The sequence below is a fragment of the Otolemur garnettii genome, unplaced genomic scaffold, assembly GCF_000181295.1.
Source record: "Otolemur garnettii isolate 467f Iridium unplaced genomic scaffold, OtoGar3 scaffold00118, whole genome shotgun sequence".
NCBI lineage: Eukaryota > Metazoa > Chordata > Mammalia > Primates > Galagidae > Otolemur > Otolemur garnettii.
Genome location: NW_003852513.1, coordinates 2,920,938 through 2,945,262, shown reverse-complemented (window position 1 = coordinate 2,945,262; position 24,325 = coordinate 2,920,938). Strand labels below are relative to the sequence as shown.

Sequence of the window (24,325 nt, the reverse complement as noted above, 5' to 3'; positions counted from 1 at the left end):
TCTGCATCTCAGTCCTCCTGTGGGAGATCCCCTCTCTGCATCTCAGTCCTCCTGTGGGAGATCCCCTCTCTGCATCTCAGTCCTCCTGTGGGAGAGCCTCTCTCAGCACCTCAGTCCTCCTGTGGCAGATCCCCTCTCTGCACCTCAGTCCTCCTGTGGCAGATCCCTTCTCTGCATCTCAGTCCTCCTATGGGAGAGCCTCTCTCTGCACCTCAGTCCTCCTGTGGCAGATCCCCTCTCTGCATCTCAGTCCCCCTGTGGCAGATCCCCTCTGCATCTCAGTCCTCCTGTGGGAGAGCCTCTCTCTGCAGGTCAATCTTCTTGGTATGAGAGCCCCTCTCTGCACCTCAGTCCTCTTATGTGAAAATTAGCCTTTTCTTTAGGATGTGGGAAAGAATTAACTTTAATTTCCTAATTCAGTAAAATGGACTGTTAATGCAGATACTGTTTTTTCAGGGACAGGGAGAAAAATGACCCCATTTCTATATGTCAATTATCTCTTCTTGTATTTTTGAAAGGTTACAAAGTCCCTTAAATCCTATGAAGGAAAAATTCTGAGATAAATACTTTGTAAACGCCTGTCAGTTATAATGGCAGATTCCATTTCTTTGTTGTGTACTATTGAGAATTCACATGTAGACTAGTGCAGTGGCTCACATCTGTCATCCTGGCAGTCAGGGAGGCTAAGGTAGGAGGATCCCTTGAGCTCAGGAATTTGAGACCACCCTGAGCAAGAGTGAGACTCTGCCTTTACTACAATAGAAAGCCTAGCCAGGTGTTGTGGAAGGTAGATGGCTTGAGCCCAAGAGTTTGAAGTTGCTATGAGCTATGATGATGACATGGCATTCTACCTAAGGTGACAGAGTGTGACAGTGTCTCACTTTTATTAAAAATAATGATAATAAGGAATTTCCATGTAAATAAGCCTAAGTTTTATGTTATCAATTTATTGAGAATGGCTGCATGCTTTTATTCTTGTAAAGTGTCAGCTCTTTCAGTTTGGGCTCTTTAAGAGAAAAAAAACCCTCAGAAAAATACACACTTGGAATCGAATCCTTTTGGGCAGAAAACGGAATTGAAACCTGTAGTTAAGCTGGTTATTTGCAGTGGTGGCATGTCATCCTGACGTCAGGCAGATTGAATGCAGAGATGAACTTACAGGGTGAGAGAGTGTGTGTTTTAAAACCCCACTCCCAGAATATGAAGTGAGTGTGAAGGGCGCTGCAGCAACCCCTGGATCTGTCAGGAATGTACCTATTTTTAACATGCTGGATCAAATGTCAGCACTCCCTAGGAGATGAGGAGGGGTAGAGACCAAGAGTAGGTCCCATGAATGCTGAGGGCTCTCTGGCATGTTTACTATACAGCTGTACATTCTTAATGGCCTGCTGCCCTGTCAGGTAAAATTTTCTTTGGATGTGATGAATGGCAGAGAGTTCTTCAGCAGAAGGACCCAAAGGAGCTGGGAAGAGGAAAAGGGAAGGGAAGAGCAGAAAAGAGAGAGAAAAAGAAACACACCGCACCAGAGGGACATAGCCTGTGCTTTGCAGTTGCCTGTGTGGATAGAAACCAGATGGTAAGCTGGAACACCCGCTTGGCGATCAGAGGAGCCAAACATATGGTTAATGGTCGGGAGAAATAGCTTTCAGAGCCAGGGCTTTGCTGACTGCCTCAGATTACAGATTGTTACAGTGTGTCATTACATTGCCAACCTAAGTGCTTAATACCCACTGTGGGCACTGGGCACACACGAGAAGGACTTTTAGCGCTTTGCTGGCTCTGAATGGAGAGGTGACATCATAGAGAGGCTGAAAATATCTAGTCTAAGTTAGAGGTAGGGAGCAGGGTAATTTTGTAGTGGAAACAACTTTTTTTTCCTTTTTTTTTATAAGCCAAGCCTTCACTCTACTGAACTTTGCTGTTATCTGAGAATCCTTTTATGATCCTCTCCCTGACCCCGTGTCTCCCTCTCTTTCTCTTACACATGTGTGCACACATACACACACACACACACACAGGGAAGCTCTAAAACTGAAATCTGCAGCCCAGGCCATGTCCCCTCTCCCGTGGCTCTGACATCCCCCATTCACCTGGAAGCCACATCACTGGACTGAGAGGCCCTACATTTAAAGTTTCTGTTTGGGGAGCTTTGGGCAACAGCAGGCCTGTGTTATCTAAGGAACTGCTGAGCCCATTCATCTGCTTTTCACGGCCCGCTTCCTTTTATTTTTAGCCAAATCCGTCAGGCCTGACAGGCGGGTAATTCGAGCCAGAGAAAGGGCAGAGATCCAGGTCCTTCCACAAAGCAATTCTTCTCCTCCCTCCTGGGAGGGCTCCAGACTTGGCCTGCTCCAGGCAGATGGATTTGTTGAGTCATGTGAGATCATTTACACAAAAACACAGTGAAGCAGTGGAAATTAAAAAAAAAAAGAAAGAAAGAAAGAAAAAAGAGAAAAGGGAGGGTGGGGGAGAGGCGGGAGGAGGGGCCGAGGGAGTGTGGCCGCCCGGCAGAGCTCAGGAATTTGCAGGAGGCAGCTAGACTGAGGAATGCCTAGAGTCACTTGTGCATAAGGTAATGTCTGGCTCACAGGCCTGGCGGGGCGGGCTGGAAAGCCACCTCCAACAGCTTGCCTCTGTTTAAAAGAGGAAGGGGGTGTAGGGAAACTTTTTATAAAAAACAAAATTGTAAAGCAACACCCACCAAACAAAGACCACACTGTTGACAGCGTTGGGTTCCAGTAGCGGTAAACTACCATCGGGCTGGTTTCTAGAAAATGAGTTTGCTCTGTGATGTAATACAAGTTTGCTTTGTCCTGACGCCAGCACGGCACTGAGGCAGCAGAGGAGGCAGTAAAGGAAAATTGGAACCGGGCTCTTGGTTAATGGTTTCCAGAGATTATTTAGCAGGATTTGAATGGAGAGAGAAAAGTGGGAGATGGTAGAGAATTGCTTCGAGGTGTACTGTATTTGTGGTGGGTAAAATAAAGTCATTATGATAGCTTCCTTGCTCAAGAAGAATTGAGCAATGACTTTGAAATGCCAAGTAAGGTATCCTTTCCCTACCACAGTATTTATTTTCCTTTAGCTTCTGGGGTGTTTAAAAAAAAAAAAAACCTGACTCTTACATCATGGCAGACAGTATGAAAGTTAGTGAATCAGTTTTGTTTACTGTTTATACCATAAGCTTTTAAAACATTCCATTAAAAAATTATCTCCTGCTCATTCATGAAATTCCTCTTTCTTCTAAGGATTTGCTTCCATGCAATAGCTGTGCTTGGAGGGGGATTTTCCCCCCTTCTTTTGCTGGAATAAAAGAGTTCAAAAGAGAATAATGACTAGGTTACCTAATGTACCTTGTCACTGAAAGTGTGCCATGTAGAGATGAGGGAATGTTTGGAAACAGGAACAGAAAATTAGAGATGGGGAGCTTTTCAAAATACTCACCATGACTATTTTCATTTTGATGTGTTTCTGCAATTCTGCATTTATTTAGAACCCTACTGTGCAGCTGGGGTTTTTGTAGCCACCCTGGAATGTAGGTCAACATCACCATGGTTCCTCATATTTTTGTTAGTACTTTAAAAGCTGAAACATTTTACCATTTTTTTCCCCAGACCTAGATATACTTAGATTACATGGAGGTTTTAGTAATCACAGAACTTAGCTCAGAAAATCCTTCTGTTAATGGTAAGCATTCAGATCACACCCCTTACCTGGAGTGAACATGGCCCTCGGTGTTGCTCATGATAAAGCCTTGCACTGAAGCTGCTCCACTCCTGCCCAGGCAACTGAAGCTCTTACTCCGTGTGGTTGCAGGGCAGCTCTCACTTACTGTGCTGGAGGAGAGAGCCAATACATTTTTGTGGTGGTTTGGGGTCCCCAGACTGCAAGGTCTCAGCATTATTTAATGTGATCATGTGTTGGCATTACTTTAAATCTACCCATTTCCTTGAGTGTTCCCTCTGCATCAGGGTTTCTCAATCTCATCATGATTTGACATTTTGAACCAGGCCATTCTTTATTCTGGGGGCTGTCCCGTGTGTGGTAGGATCTTCAGCCTCTCCCTGCTATAAGCCAGTAGTGCCTCTACCCACCCAGTTGTGACAATCAAAGTTGTCTCCACACATGGCCAGATGTCCCCTGGGTGGCAAAATCACCCCAGCTCAGAACAAGCCTTCTACATTCTTGCTCTGGTTTAGAAGTTCACTCTTTACTTCATGAGCTGGCCACTCACTCACTTCTAAGACTGAATTACAGGATACCGAAATAATGTTTTACCTCCTGCCATTTCAAATGGGAATCCCAAATTAGGTGAAATTTTTCAAGGCGCAGGCAAGAGTATTTTAGGGAGGAATTTTCCCCACCAGAAGACCTGCAGTTTTATTATAACAGAACAACCTCTTTCTTGGAATTCTGGCCTTAGCAGGTGGAACCCCTCAAGGCAGCCTTCCCAGAGCTGTTGGACAGGAAGTGGCCCGGCTTTCTGAGCCTAGTGATGTTGACATTAGCAGAAAGGGAACTTCTAATCAGCGACCCAAACAGAGAGCTCAGAAAAGGGGAAGGCAGCAGTGACAGTTCTTTCTTGGGAGCACAGCCGATTTCCTCCCCATCCCAGTGGCTGTGTTCTCAGAAGCTGGAACTCTCGTTAGCAAGGAATGTGGAGCTTCACACAGGCTGAGGCAGGCATAGGCATAAATCTCTTTTGTTTGTTTTGTGAGGGCTCGTGTTGTGTCGACTGCTGTAATGAGATCAGAGGAGACCCCAGGGTCTGCTGCTGGAGCCGTTTCCTGTGGCTGTTCTCTTGGCTGCTTGCTGGTGGAGAACGTGGAGACTCCCTGCAGGCCAGGACTGTGATGAGGTGGCTGTGCCCTTGTTGCATTTCTTGCATCTTTGTTTCTCTCATTCTCCCCAAATATCAGCATGCAGTCATCCAGTTCTAAATCATGGGAAAGTCGGTATGGGGCAGATTCCTCTCCCCAGAGTGGAGGACAGACTTAGTTATGTATGAAGAGCACAGCCTTGAGTAGGGAGGTGACCTGCTCCGTGGGGTGACTGCCTGGACTACTGATGCTCACTAGAGGTCTGTCTGTCAGGGCCCAGGCTGCCCGTAAGCCCTTTCTTACCCAGTGCCACTCTTGTGGGGATAAGTCAGGGACTGAGTCATAGCATCATAAGCTTATGCTGAAAAGAACTTATTTCTGGCTATAGCCTAAATGACAGCTAAATGGCCACATATGGGACCTAAATGTGGCATAAAATTGAGTTTACAGAACCCCAAACTGGACCTTTCTGGAAGAATAGTGCACAGAGCTGATGTGGCCTGGCCTGCTTCTTATACCCACCCCCCAAATCCTAAGGTATGTTGTATGAAATAGAACACACTTTCAAGTGCATACAAGATTTAAAGCAGGAAAGGGAAATTCTCAGGTGTCAGAAGACATTGATGCTCCAGGCCTATGAGTGTTTCAGATTTGGCTGTATAGGTCAAACAGGAACTTTTGTGAAAAAAGTGCAGAGGTACAAGAAGGATTCCCCAGAGATATTGGAGTGTATGTATGCAGGGAGCAGGGGAAGGAGACCCAGGTGGCTTCTGCCAGTGCCCGTCCAACCAAATAGAGCTTTCTTCTGGAGATTAAGAGACGTTTCCTCCCAGAGCAGCGGTTCTCAACCTGTGGGGTCACAATACTTTTGTAACAATGAAAATACATCCTGCATATCAGATATTTACATTATAATTCATAACAGTAGCAAAATCACAGTTATGAAGTGGCAACAAAAATAATTTTATGGTTGGGGGTCACCACAACATGAGGAACTGTATTAAAGGGTCGTGGCATTAGGAAGCATTAGGAAGGTTGAGAACTGCTGTCCCAGAGGAACTAGCCCTTAGACCAGTGCTTTTCAGCTTTTTAATCTCATAGCACACTTGAACCTATACTTAAACCGTGACACACTTAAATTATGTTGATCCAAAAAAAAAAAAAATAGAATAGACTTACTGTACTTTGAACTTCTTTTGAAAATAATGTAATTAATCTTCTAAAAATTTCATGGCACGCCTAAGATCCTCTTGGGGCACATGGGCTTATAATCACTGTTAGATCCACTATGGCTTACTAAGCAGATGAGTTTCAGCTGTAACCCCCAGTTAAGGCGACCACCTTCATAACAGCTTGTCCTCCAGGTCTTCTTGAGAATATTTAAATTCCTTAATTGGAAACCTTTTATTGGAGAGGAGCTGGTCCTGATAAGCTTCATTAAAGAGCTACCTTCTTAATAATTCCCTTGTCACTGCTTCCATTTCAGTGGGTCATCCTGAAGTAACCTATTGGGCTGTCTACTGAGGTATTTCAGTTTCCCACCAAATCATAGGAAATGTATTTGTCTAAATCATGTAACAACCTCTCTTCCTCAGCCCCCATCCCCAGAAGAGGGACGCTAAAATTGTCCAGCGGCTGGGATTCAAAATCAAAGAAACCCGGGTAAGCAGTAAGGCTTAGTGGATACATACCTTTGTCCTAGATGAATAATTCATAATTCGTCAATATTCATCTCAGTCTTCTCAAACCAAAGTGGACAAACAGATTGGGAGTCACCTAGAATACCCGCCATATACTCTTATGCAGTCACACACACCATCGGCAAACCTGAGCTGAAATGCTAAAATTAAGGTATGATTCCTTAATTTCTCTATAGGGCAATGAAATCTCTTGTGTTTAATCTTTCCTTCTGAGTTATACAAAGAGTGATGTTGGCAGTCATATCCATAAGTTCTCTGCTGGCCTACACGTGGAACCATGCTTCTTAAGGAAAAAGCTCCTAAGTGTTTTATTCTTAATTTGGATTTTTAAAAAAATTTAACTGCAGACTATTCTGGCCCGGTGAGAAGTAGATACAGATACTGACATTAAGGCATTAAAGAGTATAGGCTCAACTGGTACCATGTTTAAGGAAGATCTTCCTAAACGTTATAATATAATTTGGAATATATTGTGCCTACTAAGTGCAAAGCAGTGGGATGGGTGCTGAATATTTGCCTGCTAGTACAAAACAGGTAATCTCTTCTCTTGGAATGCTTACAATTCAGTGGAGTGATTGGGAGATAATCACCTCCCTGCAGCTTAACACAGGAAGAGGTTGTGCTCAATGAATGGTGCTGGGGGAACAGGAAGAAGGAAGGGCCTCCTACTCTTTGAGCACCACATGCCAATTAGTTGTCTTCATGCTGCTTCATTTAATTCCCAAAACTATCTTAGGAGACATAGAGACTTTCCCCTGCCAGATACTGTAGCTCGTGCCTGTAATCCCAATACTTTAGGAGGCCAAGTGGGGAGGATCACTTGAGGCAAGGAATTCAAGACCAGCCTGAGCAATATAGCAAGATGCTGTTTCTACCCCCCACCCCCAAATTAGCTGGCCTTGATCATGCAGACCTGTAGTCCTCGGCTACTTAGGAGGCTGAGGTAAGAGGATCACTTGAGCCCAGGAGTGCAAGGCTACAGTGAGCTGTGATGAAGTTACTGCACTCTAGCCTAGGTAATGGAGCAAGACCCTGTCACAAAAATTAACAACTATTCCCTGTCCCCACCAATTTTATGAATAAAGGAGCAGAGACTTAGAGAGGGTCAGTAACTTGCCAAAAATCACACGCCAAGAGAGTTGAGATTCAAACTTTCTGATTTGGTGTATGACCCCTGCATTGCCCATTCTTCCACTGGGTTTAGGCCAGGAGGGAGTTTGAGAGTATCCACCTCTGGAGATGTAAAAAAACAAGGAATCTCTTGACTGACATGAAAGGTGTACACACAAGGCACAATTGGTCAACCAAATCCACCTCCTATGGGATTTTTAAAGTATTATCATAAGTTGCCCATTTTAAAAAAAAACAACTGATTTTACATAATCTTTTAATCTCGTTTGCTCCATTATGAGAGTTCTGGGTACACATGTCTAGTCCCTTTGCTGGCAGGCTCCTCAGATTGCCCCGTCTGCTCAGACCTGACCATTTATTCTTTTTTTTTGACCGCTGTGGGTGTTCTGAATTTGTGACCCTGGTTCAGATAGTCACCCCAGCAAGGGAAGTGGGCCAAGTGACCTCTTGGGTTTTCTTCTGGATTGTGTCCCCTTCAAACTGAGATAGTCCAAAATCCCTGGGAGACTGGGAGTGACCTTTTAGAGTGACAGCCCTGAATACAAACCTCAGATGTCCTGACTTACAACTTGACTCAGTAAGGGAAATCCCTAGCCCCTGTGCCAGAACTGGCCCTCTTGGCCCTTTACTGGCCTCTGTTACTCCCCATCTAGCCCTCAGACCATTGTGGTGTTGTTACTACAGTGTGTTTCTCCTTTAAAATTTGTAATCCATTTGTTTCCTCTTCTTTATCACAATTTTCTATTGTACCACAACTCATACACTAGTTAAAATTTCACAGGATTAATTTCAGGTCACCTGACCTATCCTTGGGGAAGGAGAGCTGGGCCTGTGACAATGTTCGGGGAAAGATGCGCTCACCCTGCTGGCTCAGGGTGAGTTTTCTCTGATATGCTACAGAGGAAGGGTCCAGGGAAGCAGAGCAGAATGGCGGGTGTTGTCCAGGCTCTTGGGCAGAACCGTGCTCTGGGGTATTTGCCTCAGTGTGGAAGCAGCAAGGACACCAAGAGCCTGAGGAGCTAGAGCCACACACCTGCTGGAACTGGGGATGGCAAAGGCCCTGCAGGAGGGTCCTCGGGGTGCTCTGTGTGGTTCTTCCTGCCTCTTCAGGAGGATGGGAACAAGCCAGCCCCTGGAGAAGTGTGTGTGCATTTGGGGCAGGGGCCAGGGTTCTATTTGTTCCTTTGGCTTTGGTTCTTTAACCCTAGCACCATGCTCCTTATTGTGGAAGGAGGAGATTAGACTCTGTGATAAAATGGCCTTACGTGTATTTGGTCTTGAATTCCAATTGAAGGTAGTCAGGACCTAACTTCAGAGGCATGTGAATTACTCCAGCCCTAAATTAGGGCTGTTTCTCTTGCCTGTTCATTTGATTTTCTGAGCTACTGAGTCCTAGATTTTAGAGCATTTCCTCCAGACTCTAAAGTCTTGTCATCTTTTTGTTATTTCACTTTTCCTTTCCTGCAAGCTCTGGGTCTGGCATCCGTCCTTTGCTTCAGCCCTCTGCTTAGGGGCTATGTGTGATTGTGGGATGGGGAGGACAACATTCCCTTCCACAGACTGACCTCGGAGTATGTTATAGCTAAATGCTAACAAGATCTTTAATGCTGTGAAGAGTGATCTGCCTGCTCTCGTTGACCTATCTACCTACCCAGTTTTGAGATAGGTTACAAAGCCTTTCAGAATAAACACCTCAGGAGGGGGTAGGAGCCAAGCTCAGTGTCTCACACTTTTAATCCCAACACTTGAGAAGGCTGAGGTGGAAGGATTACTTGAGCCCAAGAGTTTAAGACCAGCTTGAGTAATGTAGTGAGACCCCCCCATCTGTATAAAAAATTGAAAAGTCAGCAGGCATGGTGGCATGTACCTGCAAGGGTGAGGCAGGAAGATCACTTGAGCCCAGCCCAGGAGTTTGAGGTTGCAGTGAGCTGTGATAATGCCAGTACTTGCTGGGGGGACAGACCCTGTCTCAAAAAATAAATCAATAAAAATTAAAAAAGGAGGGGAGAGTTGAAGTGGGGATAAAGTCCCAACTTATTCTATATTGGCTATAAATATTAGTTGCATTTTTAGTGGCCTAGACGCAACATACACAACAACAGCCCTTGACACTTCTAAGTTTCTCTTTAAAGTGAAAAAAAAAAAAAAAAAAAAGAATGAAGCAGGTTTGTGCCAGTCTCACCAGACATCATGGTAGCAGTGATCCAGATGAAATAGCTTCTCCCTGTGGTAGGTGGAGGTGGATGGTAAATACATAGTGGTGAAACAGGTAGGTCCAGTCTGAAGTTTGCTGCAGCTCCTATTTGCTGGGCTGAGCCATGAGTGTATAACCCTAGAGAAGCCGTAGGATGTGGAATTGTCACCAGGAGCCTGAATCTCTGGGTCCCTTCTGCAGTGAGGACCTGGCTGGTGAGGGGCACTTGGCCATATCCCCAAACCTGCATCTGGGTGTCCTTCTTTGCCCACCTGTTCTTTGATTCTCTCTTTTCTTTTGATTTCTTTCTTTCTTCTTCCTTCACTTATTCTTTCTCCACCTTTCTGCTTACGGACACTTCTACCCACCCAGAAAGTTGAATTACATTTTCTTTGACCTTTCAGAAGCCTAAGGTTGACCACAGGCTTTGTTGCCCAATGAACCAACCTTATTTAGGATCAACTGAATGGAAGTTCCACTTTGGCTTATGGGTTTCATATTCTCAGAGCACCCTTTAAAGGCATCTGTATTTTTCTTTTGCTCAGTGCTAGAAGAATCCAACTTCTTAAAAGATTGAAAAAACATTAAATAATAGAATAAAAAAGAAAAGATCCTTAATTCCACCTTGAGAACTCAGCTATCTTTTCCTCTAATGCTTTAGGTTCAGGCTACATCTACTTTTAAGCTGCATGCTTCTTTAAGCTTCTTTAAACTGCATTGGCTGCAAAGCAGCCAGGTTTTCTCTCTTACAAAGGAGATGGAAAGTATTTGATAGAACAAGGCCAGTCTTTTTGCTTGCTGTCCAGAAGCAAACTGGCCCAGTTTCTGAAACTGTTGTCTGTTAAGTGGCTTCTGTTAATGGTGGTCTTTAATGTATGTGTGTGTGTGTGTGTGTGTGTGTGTGTGTGTGTTGTGTTTATTTTATATTTGTGATCTTTGTACATGCTCTCATTCCGTAGTATCTTGAGATAAAGTCTCTTCTAGCCCAGGGTCTCCTGCTTACTATGGCCTAACCAAGAAGAATTATTTTATTTGTCTATATCTGATTTCCTAATTAGGAAAATGACCATTCATATTGATACACATGCAAATATTAAATGGGGGGCACTAATATAAAAGGACATTACAGTTTTGAGTACTGTACAGCTGTGTAATATTCTTGATAACATTTTAAAAATCATTTACAGTGTTAGCATTAAAAGATTTTCTTTTTTAAAAAACCCCAAAGGTAGTCCATAATAATTATTAATATTGTTTTTAAGAGTCTCTGTGATCCTAGGCTCTGTGAAGGAGAACAAAGAAGAAAAAAATCTTTCCAGAATATTTATTAAGAACTTTTTATGTGACTAATATTTCCCTTGAAGTGCTTTAGTCTAGCTTGGTTATAGAACAGCATACATGGAGATGACATAGGAACACCTGTGGTGGGGGCTGGGGCTCTGTAACATTCAGTGAAAACTGCGTACACATCCTCTGGGGAAGGGGACTGTGGCCTGAGTGGCTGGGTGGGCTCCAGGGAAATCGGGTTCCAGGATCCTTGTCTGTTTGTTGGGATCCCCTCATGCCTCCTTTCTTGCGTCTGTATCAGTGTGTATGTGCAAGTGAGATTGTGATATTAGGCATCTCCGCAAGACATTTGGAAAAGATTTCCAGTTAAGTTCTAGGCCGTAGAATTTAAATGCATCAATACGTACCAGGGGTGCCCAAAAATGTATATACTATCCACATTTTAGGAGACCTTATTGGAAGTAAAATTCCCCAAAAAGCGTATGAATTGCAGGTAAAATGGATGTGCGTAGCAAGTCTAGTACACTTGACCAATAGCTGTGCCTTCAATTCAACTTCCAAAAGGTAATACATAGATAACATCTCAAAGTGTGTACATATTTTTTGGCACCCTCTGTATATTAAAAATGAAACAACATGTATAGGTATTAGCATCTGCATCTGAAATTTCAAAGAGGAAAGCTTACATGTGTAATTTCTGTTAGTAACTGTAAGATCAATCAGAATTAGATAATAAAACTGACTTTTCTTGACTTTGCACCTGTGATGACACACGCCTCACATACACATGGAGATGTTGGGACTGTGTTTGTGCTGCAGAGATGAAATTCCAGCATCCCTCCATGTGGCACATCATCATTAAAATATGCTCTTGCTATGACTGAATGTGGTTATTATCTTTCTAATCTTTGTCTTAAATAGCTAGGAAATGATTTGCAATTTCTCTCCCTATTTTCTGATTTGTAAAAGGAATGTAATAATATTACATTCACAGAAAAGTAATGTGTGTGGAGTAGGAGTTTATCTTTTGAAAATGTAAATTGCAGAATTATTTTCTTAGCAGTGAAAGATGTTAATGTGAGGAGCACAGCTTTGGCCTTCTCTGTATCCTGGGCTCAGCAGCTGTGTCATTTCCCAGTTGACAAAGGCTTATTACTAAGGACTCAAGGCGGTTGTGGTGGGACAGTGGGACTGTGAGTTACTTTCACCTTTTCCTAGTGAATATATTCCACATTATAATTACATTATAATTAAAAACTTAAAAACAATACATGTGTTTTAAAAGGCAAGGTGTTTTCAGTTAAACCTCCAATTCCTTTTTTTAATAAGATGATTTAGATATAAATCCTTCCTGGATGCAACTTGAAAAAAATTACTTACAAATTGAGTGATTATAAGGAACCTTACAATGCTTTGTTCTCTCCAATCCACCTGTAACTATCTTTCAAAGGAAAAGGCTCCAAAGCTATTTAATTGGTTAAAGTAATTTTCTTTGTTGTTATCTTTAAAATTTGACAAATTAAGAACCCTGAAACCATACAATAAATTCTTTTATCTCGAATTCAACTAGGTCAAAAACTCTTATGTAAAGAACCAATAGCTTGAGTACACATCATCCCTACTCAGTTTGGGGAGGAGCTGGACCATGTGGTTCATTTGGCCCATGGAAGACTGACCTCCTGAGCCCTTTATGTCACACTGCCCCCAAGGAGCTCTCTGGACGGCTGTCCGTGGAGCCCTGGCAGTGATGCCACAGGCTGCCGTGCTTGCTCTGTCCCACATTCCTCGTGGCACTGGGGAGGTCTGGAGGTGCACGGTGTGCTGCTCACACACTGCTTGCTTTGCTTACACTGGGTTTTGGGGTTTTTTTTTCGGTTTTTAGTTTTTCTTTTCCTTAAGAGGTCAAAACCCAAACTAGAAACTCTTAAAGTCATTGGGCTTCTCTGGTTTATTAATCACTAAGTTCCTAGCACCCAGCCTCTTGTTAGTGTTCAAAAAACAGTTACTGAATGAATGGTTCTTGTCCCTGTGTCTCTGCAATAACTCTGAACAGAGTGTCTAGACTTTTATTTTTTTGAGACGGAGCCTCAAGCTATCCCCCTGGGTAGAGTGCCATGGCATCACGCTCACAGTAACCTCCAACTCCTGGGCTCAAGCGAGTCTCCTGCCTCAGCCTTCCAAGTAGCTAGGACTACAGGCGCCCGCCACAACGCCTGGCCATTTTTTGGTTGCAGCCATCATTGTTGTTTGGCTGGCCCGGGCGGGATTCGAACCCTCCACCTTAGGTGTATGTGGCTGGCACCTTAGCCTCTTGAGCCACAGGCGCCGAGCCTAGACTTTTCTTAACCACTGACATGCCCGTCGCCCCATGGTGAGCTTCAGGACTCCTGAGTCAACCCTCTCAATCTGCATTGTCCAGTGTGGTAGCCACTAACCATGTGTGGCTATTTAAATTTTGTTAAAATGTCATCAAATTAAAAATTTGGACCTCAGTCACAATCGCCGCATTTCAAGGACTCAGTGGCCATAGTGCCTGCCATACTGGTGAGCAGACGTGGGTCATTGCCAGTCTGGGAGCACGCTACATCAGACACAGGGCTGCCCTGTGCCTTCCTGAGCACCGGCTAACACGTTTCTTCTTTATCCCTGTTGACAGTGCAGCTGACTGCTTCAGAAAGTGAGGGCTCCAAGGAGGAGGAGAGTCTTCAAGAGCTGCCTTGAATTGTGACATGTCTGAACCCTTGCTCCCATCCCTGCAGCATGAACAAGGTGAGATGTACTTTGAGGAATCAGCACATATGTGTTCTTTATGGTACCATGATTTTCCTGGGTACGTAATGTCTTCTCACAGTGTGAGGAGACTGCTTCTCCTGCTAGAAGCATTCTGGAGATAGCAGAGTTGGATGTATGATGCCCAGTAAGCAAGAGGGTCACACAGGGGCAGGGTCCCAGGAGCTGGTGGCTATTCTGTGGTTGTATAGTCCTCCAGAGGGGACATTTACGTTTGCCAGAGGCTGCTGCATGGCTTAAATGTTGGCTTTTCGTATACCTGCATTGGCATGACCACTGGAAGACAGCTCTAGGGCAGACTTCCTGGGATGAAGTATCAGCTCTTCTGCATGCCAGCTTCAGTAACCTTGGGCAAGGGGCTTAACTGCTTTATGCCTCAGTTTCCCCATCTGTAAAATGCTAATAATGTACCCACTCATGGGGTTTTTAAGGATGAAATGAGTGACTTTGCATACCAGTGCTTAAAATAGTGTCTGTCCACATTTTTAGCACTTGATATTTATTTCTTTGCTGCTATTGTTTTGGTGTTAGGGGTACAGTTATCCCGCACACATAGTTGCAAGAGCGTCTGAAGCACATCTGCCACATTTCCATTTATTTCCTGATTAATTCAGTGAGCGACAATTGACTGACAGGTGGGGATAAGCAGTGAAGAAGGCCTTGGTCAGGCCTCCAGTGGGCTCTTCTGGGGAAGCATGGCTCACATTCCATGGTGGTGTGTGCCAGAGCCCTGCATGCACAGAAGAAGAACAGCTGAGTCTGGGGATCTTGGAGGACAGTATGGAGGTGGTGACACTGTGAGTTGGGTCATGGACAGTCAGTGGTAATCTCTTGGGCAAAGAAAGTAGAACAAGACATTCCAGGTAAAGGAAACAGCTGGAGTTTGGGCACAAAGGCGCGGGAGACAGTTTAGCATGTTTAGAGAATGAGGGTTTGGTTATATCTGGAGCAGGGTTTCTCAACCTCCACATCCGACGTTTGGACCAGGCAGTCCTTCATAGTGAGAGACCTCCTGACATGGTGTAGTATTTTAGTGGCATCCTCTTCCTGCTCCCCTGACCCCCATTCTGGTTGCAACAACCTAAAATGTGCCCAGATACTGCCCATTGTCCCTTGGGGTGACAAAAGTATCCCTTGATTAAAAACACCTATGCTAGTGGAAGGTGGCCAGACTAGAGCCCAGAGGAGAAGGCAGGATCAGATCCTTGAAGCCACTGGTAGATCTAAAACAGAGGAAAGATGTTCCCAGGGTCCTGCAGAAATAGGTGTGTGTGTGTGTGTGAGAGAGAGAGAGAGAGAGAGAGACTTATCTACAGTAATGGCGGCGCTCAACAACACTGTCAGATGGTTTGGTCTTGAGAAGCTGGTATGGAATCCCTAAAAAGCCCATGTAACTTGATAAGATCATTTTCCTAAAGACCCCTTTTCAAAAGTGGTGATGTTTTTCTTTTCTTTTTTTTTAAATTTCAGATTAATACAAGGGTACAAACAATTAGGTTACAATGTTCGCTTTTGTCAGGTAAGCTCCCTGTCATGGTTGTGCTCCTCCCCTGGGAGGTGTGCTATACACACCATGTTGGGCCCATTTGGTGGGAGCCTTTATGATGTTTTTTTTCACATGGCCACTTGCTCGCCCTTCACAAAGACAGGAAGGGCCATGGGCTGCCTCAGTGCTTGGAGGATGCTGGGAAAGGCCTTGGTGCACCTATCTTTTTTCCCTGTGTTGGAGTTTTATGGAAGACTGTGGCTGCTTTATCCTATCTGAAGAGACCAGGACAAAAACAAGCAATTGTTTTGAGAGGTTGTCAGTGGGCTGAGCCAAGCCAAAGAAAAAAACCATTGTGCTGTATTTTCTGCTCCCCGCCTTGCCTGAGCTTAAACCCTTAGCTTTAATCAGTCTTTGAGGAGCGAGCTTCTGGCATACTGGATGGTCAGCAGGTACTCTGTGTGGGGCCGTAACTAGAAGGGAGCAGGACAGGAGATGTGCAGTGGCAAACCTTGCCTTCCATAGAGCTGGGCGCACGGAGAAGCTGAGCCAGCCCTTGGGTCACCTTGGTCATCAAGGTCTGTCACAGCCCTGCCCAAAGTTTCTCCAGGGAAGCTGAGGACCTAATGTCATGGTTTGCTCTCAACACACAGCTGGGAACAAGACTCTGCAGAAACACCACGTGTCTCATAGGTGTGTCCATTTCTTGGGGAGTTATGTTCTGCCTGACTGGCCCTGTAGGTACTTTATTTTATTTTAATTGAAAGTAATGGTTAAACTTGATATGTTACCTTAATAGGTCAGCATTTTCCTTATGGTTTTCTTGGTGTAAGACAAAGAATAGGTCACTGGGAAGGAAAACAGTCTTCTCAGCACAAATAAAACTAGAGAATCATCTCATCATCCAGGGCATGGGAGTTAGCACGCTGGACTCACGTGATGTCATGGTGTGACTGATGCTCTCAGTAGATTTGTTCCTAGGAAGTTGGGAACGTTTGGATTGTGTCTTCTCCTCCTCCTCCAACACACACTATAAATAGTTTTTTTTCTTTCCAAACATCAGGGAGCTGACAGAATACTCTTTTAGGGAGGAGTCTAGGTGGCCATGGTGTGCTCAGGTCCTGTGTCATTCCTATGAAGTGCCATGGTGATGCCAAGCGCAGTCAGGAATTGACAAATTTGGGGGGGGTCAGGAACGATCCTTGCAGAAAACATAGGAATGCCCCCCCCACCCATGGTACAGAGGAGCTGGCCGTCTGCTTTGCTGACTTAACAGATCCACCCTGGGAGCCAGCAAATTGCTGTCCTCGAGCTATGGACTTCATTTCTCTCATTCTTGAACTGCTGTCTGTGCAGGGTCTAGGAACACAGCAGGAAGGGGTGTGGTTCTGGCCGCAGGTAGTGACCACAGTGGTGCATCAGTGCCAGCAGGAAACAGGGCAGTCCTGGGCACGGGGGCCTGCTGTCATTCCCAACACCGTAGACGGGAGACTTCAGTTCGGTACTCCACTCGTAAGGTTTGTGCAGCATAGACACCCTCATTTATTTACCTCTTGCTTTAATATTATGCATTCCAGTCTTATGTGTTAGAGAATTTGTGGGGCATACATTTTCCCGGGATGCTTGTCCCCCTACCCCTCACACAGACTTGAAGACCATCTTTCTAACTTTCATATATTCTTTAGATCTTTGGGCAAGAGCTAACTTTCTGGTCACTATACAGAGAGGCCAAAAAGAAAAAAAATGCATACACATCTTAAGAAAGGAAAAAACTATATTAAAATTGTGATACTCAGTATATACCAAGAATGTTTGTTATCTTGTTCCCATAGTAATTGATAACTGTAGAAGTCAAATGTAACTGAAGTGTCACAGTTTTAATACAGTTTTTTCCTTTCTTAAAATATGTATACATTTATTTGGCACCCTCTGTATTTATTGAAAATTTCATAATTAGTATTTAACTTTTAAATTTTTTCAGAAGTCTCCCCCGCCCAGTTTCTTGGTTATTCTCTTAATATGTGTAAATATGTATGTTATAAATTTTTGCTATTAAGAAGGATTAATATTTTGAGGTTTATTGGTATTACCTGCATGTTCTCATGCGGTAAAGAAAGGATTTTAGAGTGTTGCTTAGGAAAAAATAAAATAAAAACAAATCATTGCCACATGGGAGGCAGAGTGGACAGGATGAGATTTTGTAGACACAAAGTGGGCAGGACACTGAGCTCTCAGTGGGTGCCACTGCATACATTCACAAAGCCACACCAGCAAGAGCAGCTTTCTGCTCTGGAAACATATCTCCTCCATATCACTAGCCTTCAGATTATGACCCTTCACTCTTTCCCTCATGCTTCTTGTATTTATGAAGACATGCTACATTCTCTTTTCTGCCTTGAATTTATGAGGACACTCCATCTGATTGCAGAATAATTGATTTTTCCAGTCTTATAAGAAGTTACCCTCTCTCTCCCCCTACAGTAGAAAAAGAAAAGAATCTTCTTGAGAATGGTTTCTTCCTTGTTGTATTCAAATAAAGCCAGATTTTTTTATTGCTTTGGAGAAATGTCAACGCATCAAATGAAATAGACTAGTGCCTCTTATCTCTTTTGTGGGTGGATGCCACTGTTTTGCTTAATTATCTGCCCAACAGAATTTTTTTCTCTGAATATTTTCCAGTGTTCAGCACCACATCCTACTGTGCCAGGTTTGAGGCAGTTTCATATTGACGCTCAGATCAATATCTCTATCATCAACTAAAAAGTAAAACTGAAATTTAGTTTCTGCCTTCCTTTAGAGTTTTTCTTTGCACCTCCTCAGTATAAGACAGTGAAGCCCAGGATGTATTACCCCTCATTGTCCCATTCAAAACCCAGCAAGTATGTAGCTCTGCTAAATAAGATATCCACTCCGCCAACTTGTATTCATCAGGTGCACACTGGTGCCACGCACTGCGCTTAAAATTAATGCATCAGTGACTAAAATAAAGGTCTTTGGTTCTTGAAGATTTCATTCAGGCAAAGGGGAGGAGAGTCATCATATCCAGAGATTTTATATTTAAACATAAACCAAATGTTAAAACTTTTAACGTCCTCCACTTAAAGAACAAGTTAACAGAAGTACTAGATGCAGTAAAGGGAACTGGTGACTAATAAACATGTAAGATCTCAGGTCACACATGGTAGTCTACGCCTGTCATCACACCAGTTTGAGAGGCTGAGGCAGGAGGACCACTGGAGGCCAGGAGTTCAAGACTAACCTGAGCAACATAGCAAGCCCCAATTTCTACAAAATTTTTTTTAAAAAATTGTCAGGTGTGGTCGTGTGTGTCTATAGTCCCAGCAACTTGGGAGGCCAAAGGAAGAATATCACTTGAGGCCAGGAATTTGAGGTTATAGTGAGCTATGACTGTGCCACTGTGCTCTATTCTGGGCAACAGAGCAAGACACTATGTCTAAAAAAATAAAAATTAATAAAAAATAAAACATGTGATCTCTTCCCCCCTAATTTTAGGACACCCTCAGTGGATTGTTTGCCCAGAGGGTCAATCTATATCTGATAACCCTCGGCCATCATCTTTCTACATCCTCCTTGGAGCAGACTTTGAAGACCTGTTGCACATTTGAAAAACTAATGATGTGGAGAAGTTATTAATAAAAATTAAATGATTTTAGAATAAGGAAGGACCTATTAATTTCTAGTGGCAGAAATTTTAAAGGAAGAGACTGTATTTAATATGTAAAGCTTCAAAATTTCTTTCCATTAAAAGACATTCTAAATTGTTCTCAAAGACAAAAGACAAGCCAGGACAGTATTTGCACATATTTGACAAAGTTAACTTAGATAATTTATGTATTGAGAGCTAATTTATTGAGAATTCATATAAATTAATACAGATTATTAAGATAATCATAGTAATAGAAAATGGGAGAAATATAACAAATGAATAACATATGAGAAAATAGGCAACCTCAATAGTAATCAAAGAGATGCAAATAAAAATGCTGAGATGGCATTTCCTACCTATACAGTTGATGAGTATGTATAAAATTTACTTAGTGAAGGTGAAAATTTGGAACATCAGGCTCTCTTATGCACAGTTAGTGAAAGAACACCTTTCTCAGGGGGACTCAATAGGTAGCAAAAGCCTAAAAAATGCACACACCTTTTGACCTAGAAATTCTATTTCTAAAACATTAACTTAATGAAAATTATCATGGATGCATGTAAACATTTAGCTAAGGTGTTCATCACAATATTCTTAATATAGTAACCATAGTAGAACTAAAAATGCCAAGGAGGGGAGGAAGGAATATTTAATGACACAAAAAGATGTTGTGAATTAATTGTGAAAAGGCAAATTAACAGTATGTGAAGTTTGATTATTTTATTTGTTTAGAAACATACCTGTATGTACACAGAAAAAGATTGCAGATAAAATTAAAACGTAGAGTATTATCTTCACTTTGCTTGTAAGTTCAAATTTTCTTTAGCAATGTGCATTTTTCCATGCTAAAAATAGTAGTATTATAAAATAAAGACACTAAATTATTTTTAAGATATGAACTTTACTATATTTTAAAAATACGTATGATAGAAAGATGGAAGGACAATGCCCAGAGTGTTGATGGTGTTTCTCAGAGAAAAGAAGGACATGGAACATACTTGTTTCTTAAAAAAAAAAATACTTTTCTATATTTTCAACTTTTCTACAATACATATTTGTGTATTTCACTATTTGGGAAAATAAACATTTAAAAATAAATATTATTTTAGCTGTTTTGCATTTGAGGTGCAGCTGGATAAAGGTATTTAGCAGACAAATAGGAAACAGAGCAAAGGAGCAGAACAGATTTGGACCTGGGGTCATGCTGTTCAGCATGTTACCAGGAAGGAGCATTTGCAAGTAGTAACAGTTTGGGGACAATAGTTAGGAGAGAAATACTTGGAAAAACATGCTGTCCTCTGAGTCAGTGGCTCATATTTTTTGTGATTTGTGTCATTTCTTCATGTACCTGTTCACAAATGCTGTTGACATGAACTGTGGTTTAGGGACCCTTGGGGAGGCACCCTTGGGACCTTTTCCTTTTCAGGTCATCTACCTGCAAGACAAAACCTATTTTTAGAGTTACAATGAGATATTATTTGCCTTTGCCACTTTTTCTCTCTCAAGTATGTGAGAACTGACAATTGAGTTTAATGAATTCGTCCTAGAAAAAGTGCTCCTCCCTCATTGCTGAGCACCACTGTGGTCGCTGTCAAGGCACTCCCCTTGGGAGCTGTGCGCTAACACCAGCACCAAGTCTACCCCTCAAAGCAGTTTTGGAATTCTTTTTCTGAAATGACCATCAGAGCTGTCATTGTGTGGCACACAAAAACACATGACAACAATAATTGAACCCCATTCAGCAAGACACTGCCACACGCATCTACACAAGCACGGCTTGGAGATGCTGATACGCTAGGTGTCAGGCCTGACTGAGCTGTAAGGTGCTGCCAACACGAGCACATGGTGGTGGGCTGGAGAACTGAAATGTGAGACTCAGACAGCACAGTGTTTCAGAGGACTACGCCGCTCGACACAGTGTCATCATCCTGTCGTCCTGTAATAGCTCTTGGGATGCGTGCTTGTGTTTTCATGGTCTAAAACTTCCTCAGTTTTAACCTCTTAACATGGTAAACAGGCATAGAAATAACCCACATAAACACAAGCTCATTAGGGTCTGGGACAATTTGTGGGCCTGTAAAGGGGCCTTGAAACGAGAGTTTGAGAACCAGTGAGCTAGACCAGGCCTACGTCCTGTACATGGGGAGCTTTAGCCGGACAAGAAGCCGCCCCCAGCCCCCTGGCCCCAGGCAGTGAGTGGCGCTGGATGGTCTAGCTCTTCTCTTCTCCCCTTTATGTCTTTAAGGAATAATTGCCACAGCCGTTCTAAGAACTTTATATTTGTGAGGCTAAAGGGGCACTGTTGGCCCCAGGCCACAGCGGCACTTGTGTTGCCTGTACGTTGACTTCTCTTAAGTGTGGGGTACGTGGAAATGTAAAAGCCAGGTTAGACCTCTGACTTGGTCCCTGTATGCCTTGTACTGGGAAATTCAGTGAAGTATCAGGAAGGCAACAACAGGAATATAATTCTCTTCTGAGAAGTACTGGAATATAAATTTAAAATACAATTGACGGTGTAATCCAGTAGATGGTCGATTTGGCATGAAGGAGAAAGAAGACACGTTTAAAAGAGTTAACTGAATATGTTAATTTGTCTTTAAAACGTGTGCATGTGTCAGCTTGTCTGTGTGTGTAAATATGCATGAAACACGCACATTTTAGAGAACTGCTTCCCAAGTCAGGCAGCGCTGTCTCGGCACAGCCATTCTGACCGTGGAAGCCGCAGTGATGCTTCTGCTTCTGTCCACAGCTTCTCCTCCTTGTGACTGAGCAGAAGCATCCTTAGCTGGTCTCTGTATGTGCCAGGATGGGGGTGGAGTGGTCACCTCCAAATCTCAGAGCAGCACACAGTAGGGCAGTGGTTGGTGCCTATTTCTCTGAGAAGCAGTCTTCATGGTCTGGGGCACATGAGGGATGGTGATTGGTGGGACCACACCTATGGTGCATCTTACAAGGGCACATGTGAATCTTTCTAAATGTAGAATATAAATGTTTTAACACAATAACTAGGAAAATGATATGAAGGCTATGTTAACCAGTTTGATGAAAGTATTTTAAATTGTATATAAAACCAGCACACTGTACCCCATGACTGCATTAATGTGCACAGCTATGATTTAATAAAAAAAAAAAAGAAAAGAAAAAGAAAATCTGGACTTTTCTACAGAGAGTTTGAGCATCAGATGAGTCTTTATTGTGGAGCACCTGCCAGTGAGCTAAACATCACCATTGAGACCCTGCACCCACTGCCCTGTCAACCTGGACACAGTGACACCTGGTCTAGAGTAAGCACCACATGGCCTTACACAGCAGCTCCCGACTGTGTTACAAGAGTAAAGGTGAATCCAAACGGGGGAGGTAAATTGAGCTGCAGAATAGAAAGCCTGGCCTTTTGGTTTGAGACCATAATGACCCCGGAGGAGAAGAGATATTTTGACATGACTGTAAGACGATGTCAAGTCCAAGAGGCCTAGTTGTGAATCATGGTAAGTTCTCTGAAATGCAGCTACAGCTCCTGGCCACAAATAGGTTTCACTCAAAGGAAAGCTCACACTTAGTCCCACTTCGGTCTTTTTAGTGGTACTGTTGCACACATTGTGAATCTGGTTCATCCTTATATTCTGAGGATTTAAAGAGGAGTACCTGGGGTTGTCTTCATTAAAACAGCCTTCGCTTTCTCCTCCTCTAAATAGCACTCTAACCTGTGGTCATGCAGCCTCGGGACAGAGGCTTTTGGATGCTTGACATGAGCTATGACCTTTTTGATCCAGCTGTGGTTGCTGGATCCCTGTAGCAGAGCCTGACGGTTCCAGCCTTTGTGCATCAGGCAAAGGGATGCTCCCACCTTCTCCAAGCCCTCAGCTCTGCTTCTCCCCTGAGTTAGCAGACCTTCATGGATGCAGTTGAGTTATATCCTAGTTAGTTCATCCATGATTGGAAACTTTTTTAACCTGTGGTTTGTCCATCTTTAGACAATTATTAACAATTGACTCAATTTGTCCAATTTTGCAAAGATGCCATTTTCAAACAGTGAGATTGCTAGTATGAAAGGAAATTTAGAACAGATTGCTTCTAATCCAGTTTATTAATTTGATACCTGCCTTTTTTGCTCCCTTCATGTGAGTTAGAGGTCTTACAGAACCTATTTGCTAATAGTCTTTCCACCTTGTTAGTAACTTTTCTCTTGGTAAAATAAGCCTCACGTTATTGTTTTCTATAAGATGCTTTCAGAGACCTCATACTGTGTGATAAAATTAGTAAGTGATAAAAAAGGAGAACTGTCTATTTCATATATATAAAGGTACATAATTTGCAGCAATGTCATAATTGATGTTCAGGAGACACATTTCTGATCTCTTACAAATGATAATGTTTACTTTTAAATGAAAACATTTAGATCTGGCTAATCACAATTTATATGTTCTTCTGGTTTATTTGGTTTTCTTCTCCATTTTTTTTCTCCTATGCAATAGTCTTGTAACTTCTTCCCACCCTCAGACTTTAATAAAGTAGCATTATCTTAAGAGGCTAGTCTTAATTAGATATAAATGTAAGCAGTTAATTAAGATAACCAACACCAGCCAGAGAGGCACAGTGTCATCACCTGTCATAGAGAGCCAGGAGCACCTGTTAATAATGAGAATAGCAGGGAGACTGAACAAGTCGTGAAAGAAGAGTGTTGGGTGAAGTCTGCAAATGTATGTCTCTGACTGTTCCTTAAATCCAGCCCATAAACAATTTGTTGTGACAGCTCTAGGCTGAAATTATGGCATTTTGGATGAGGTCTGATTATAGCTAAAAATAGGCTCATGTATTGAAGATCAGAAAAGGAATATGAAACAATGGAAATTTTGTGAAAGACTGATGCTGTTTCATTGGAATAATTTCCCAAAAGGTACATTAGTAACGCTGCTAAATACAGACTTTAATAGACTTTAATAATGTGTACTTTAGAGGCCTGATACACAAAGGAATAATGTATAAAACATTCATTATGGAAAATTGCTACCTTTTTTATTTAATAAGAAATCTGTTGAAACAAAACCATTGCACTGCCTATGGCATTGTGTTCCTGGGTATTAGCAGGCTGAAGAATAATTGCCACCTTCTTTTACATTTTTTTCACCTGTTCTAATCAAGTTGCAATCGTATTTTCTTATTTGTTCCATGAATGAAAATGGGGAATTTAAAGAAAAGCACTAGCATTGGATGGACCCTTGTTCAAATTGTGCCTCAGCCTCTCATTACCTG

At 42.8% G+C, this 24,325-nt stretch overlaps 1 protein-coding gene across 1 annotated transcript in view; it reads left to right on the top strand.

The window, feature by feature from the left end:
- The window catches only part of BACH2 (BTB domain and CNC homolog 2), a 374,844-nt gene that overhangs the window by 73,545 nt on the left and 276,974 nt on the right, over positions 1-24,325 (top strand). The window contains exon 2 of the mRNA XM_023517705.1: positions 13,789-13,901. Coding sequence (XP_023373473.1) covers positions 13,893-13,901 — 9 coding nt within the window. The 5' untranslated portion in view covers positions 13,789-13,892. The remainder of the gene's footprint in view (positions 1-13,788; positions 13,902-24,325) is intronic.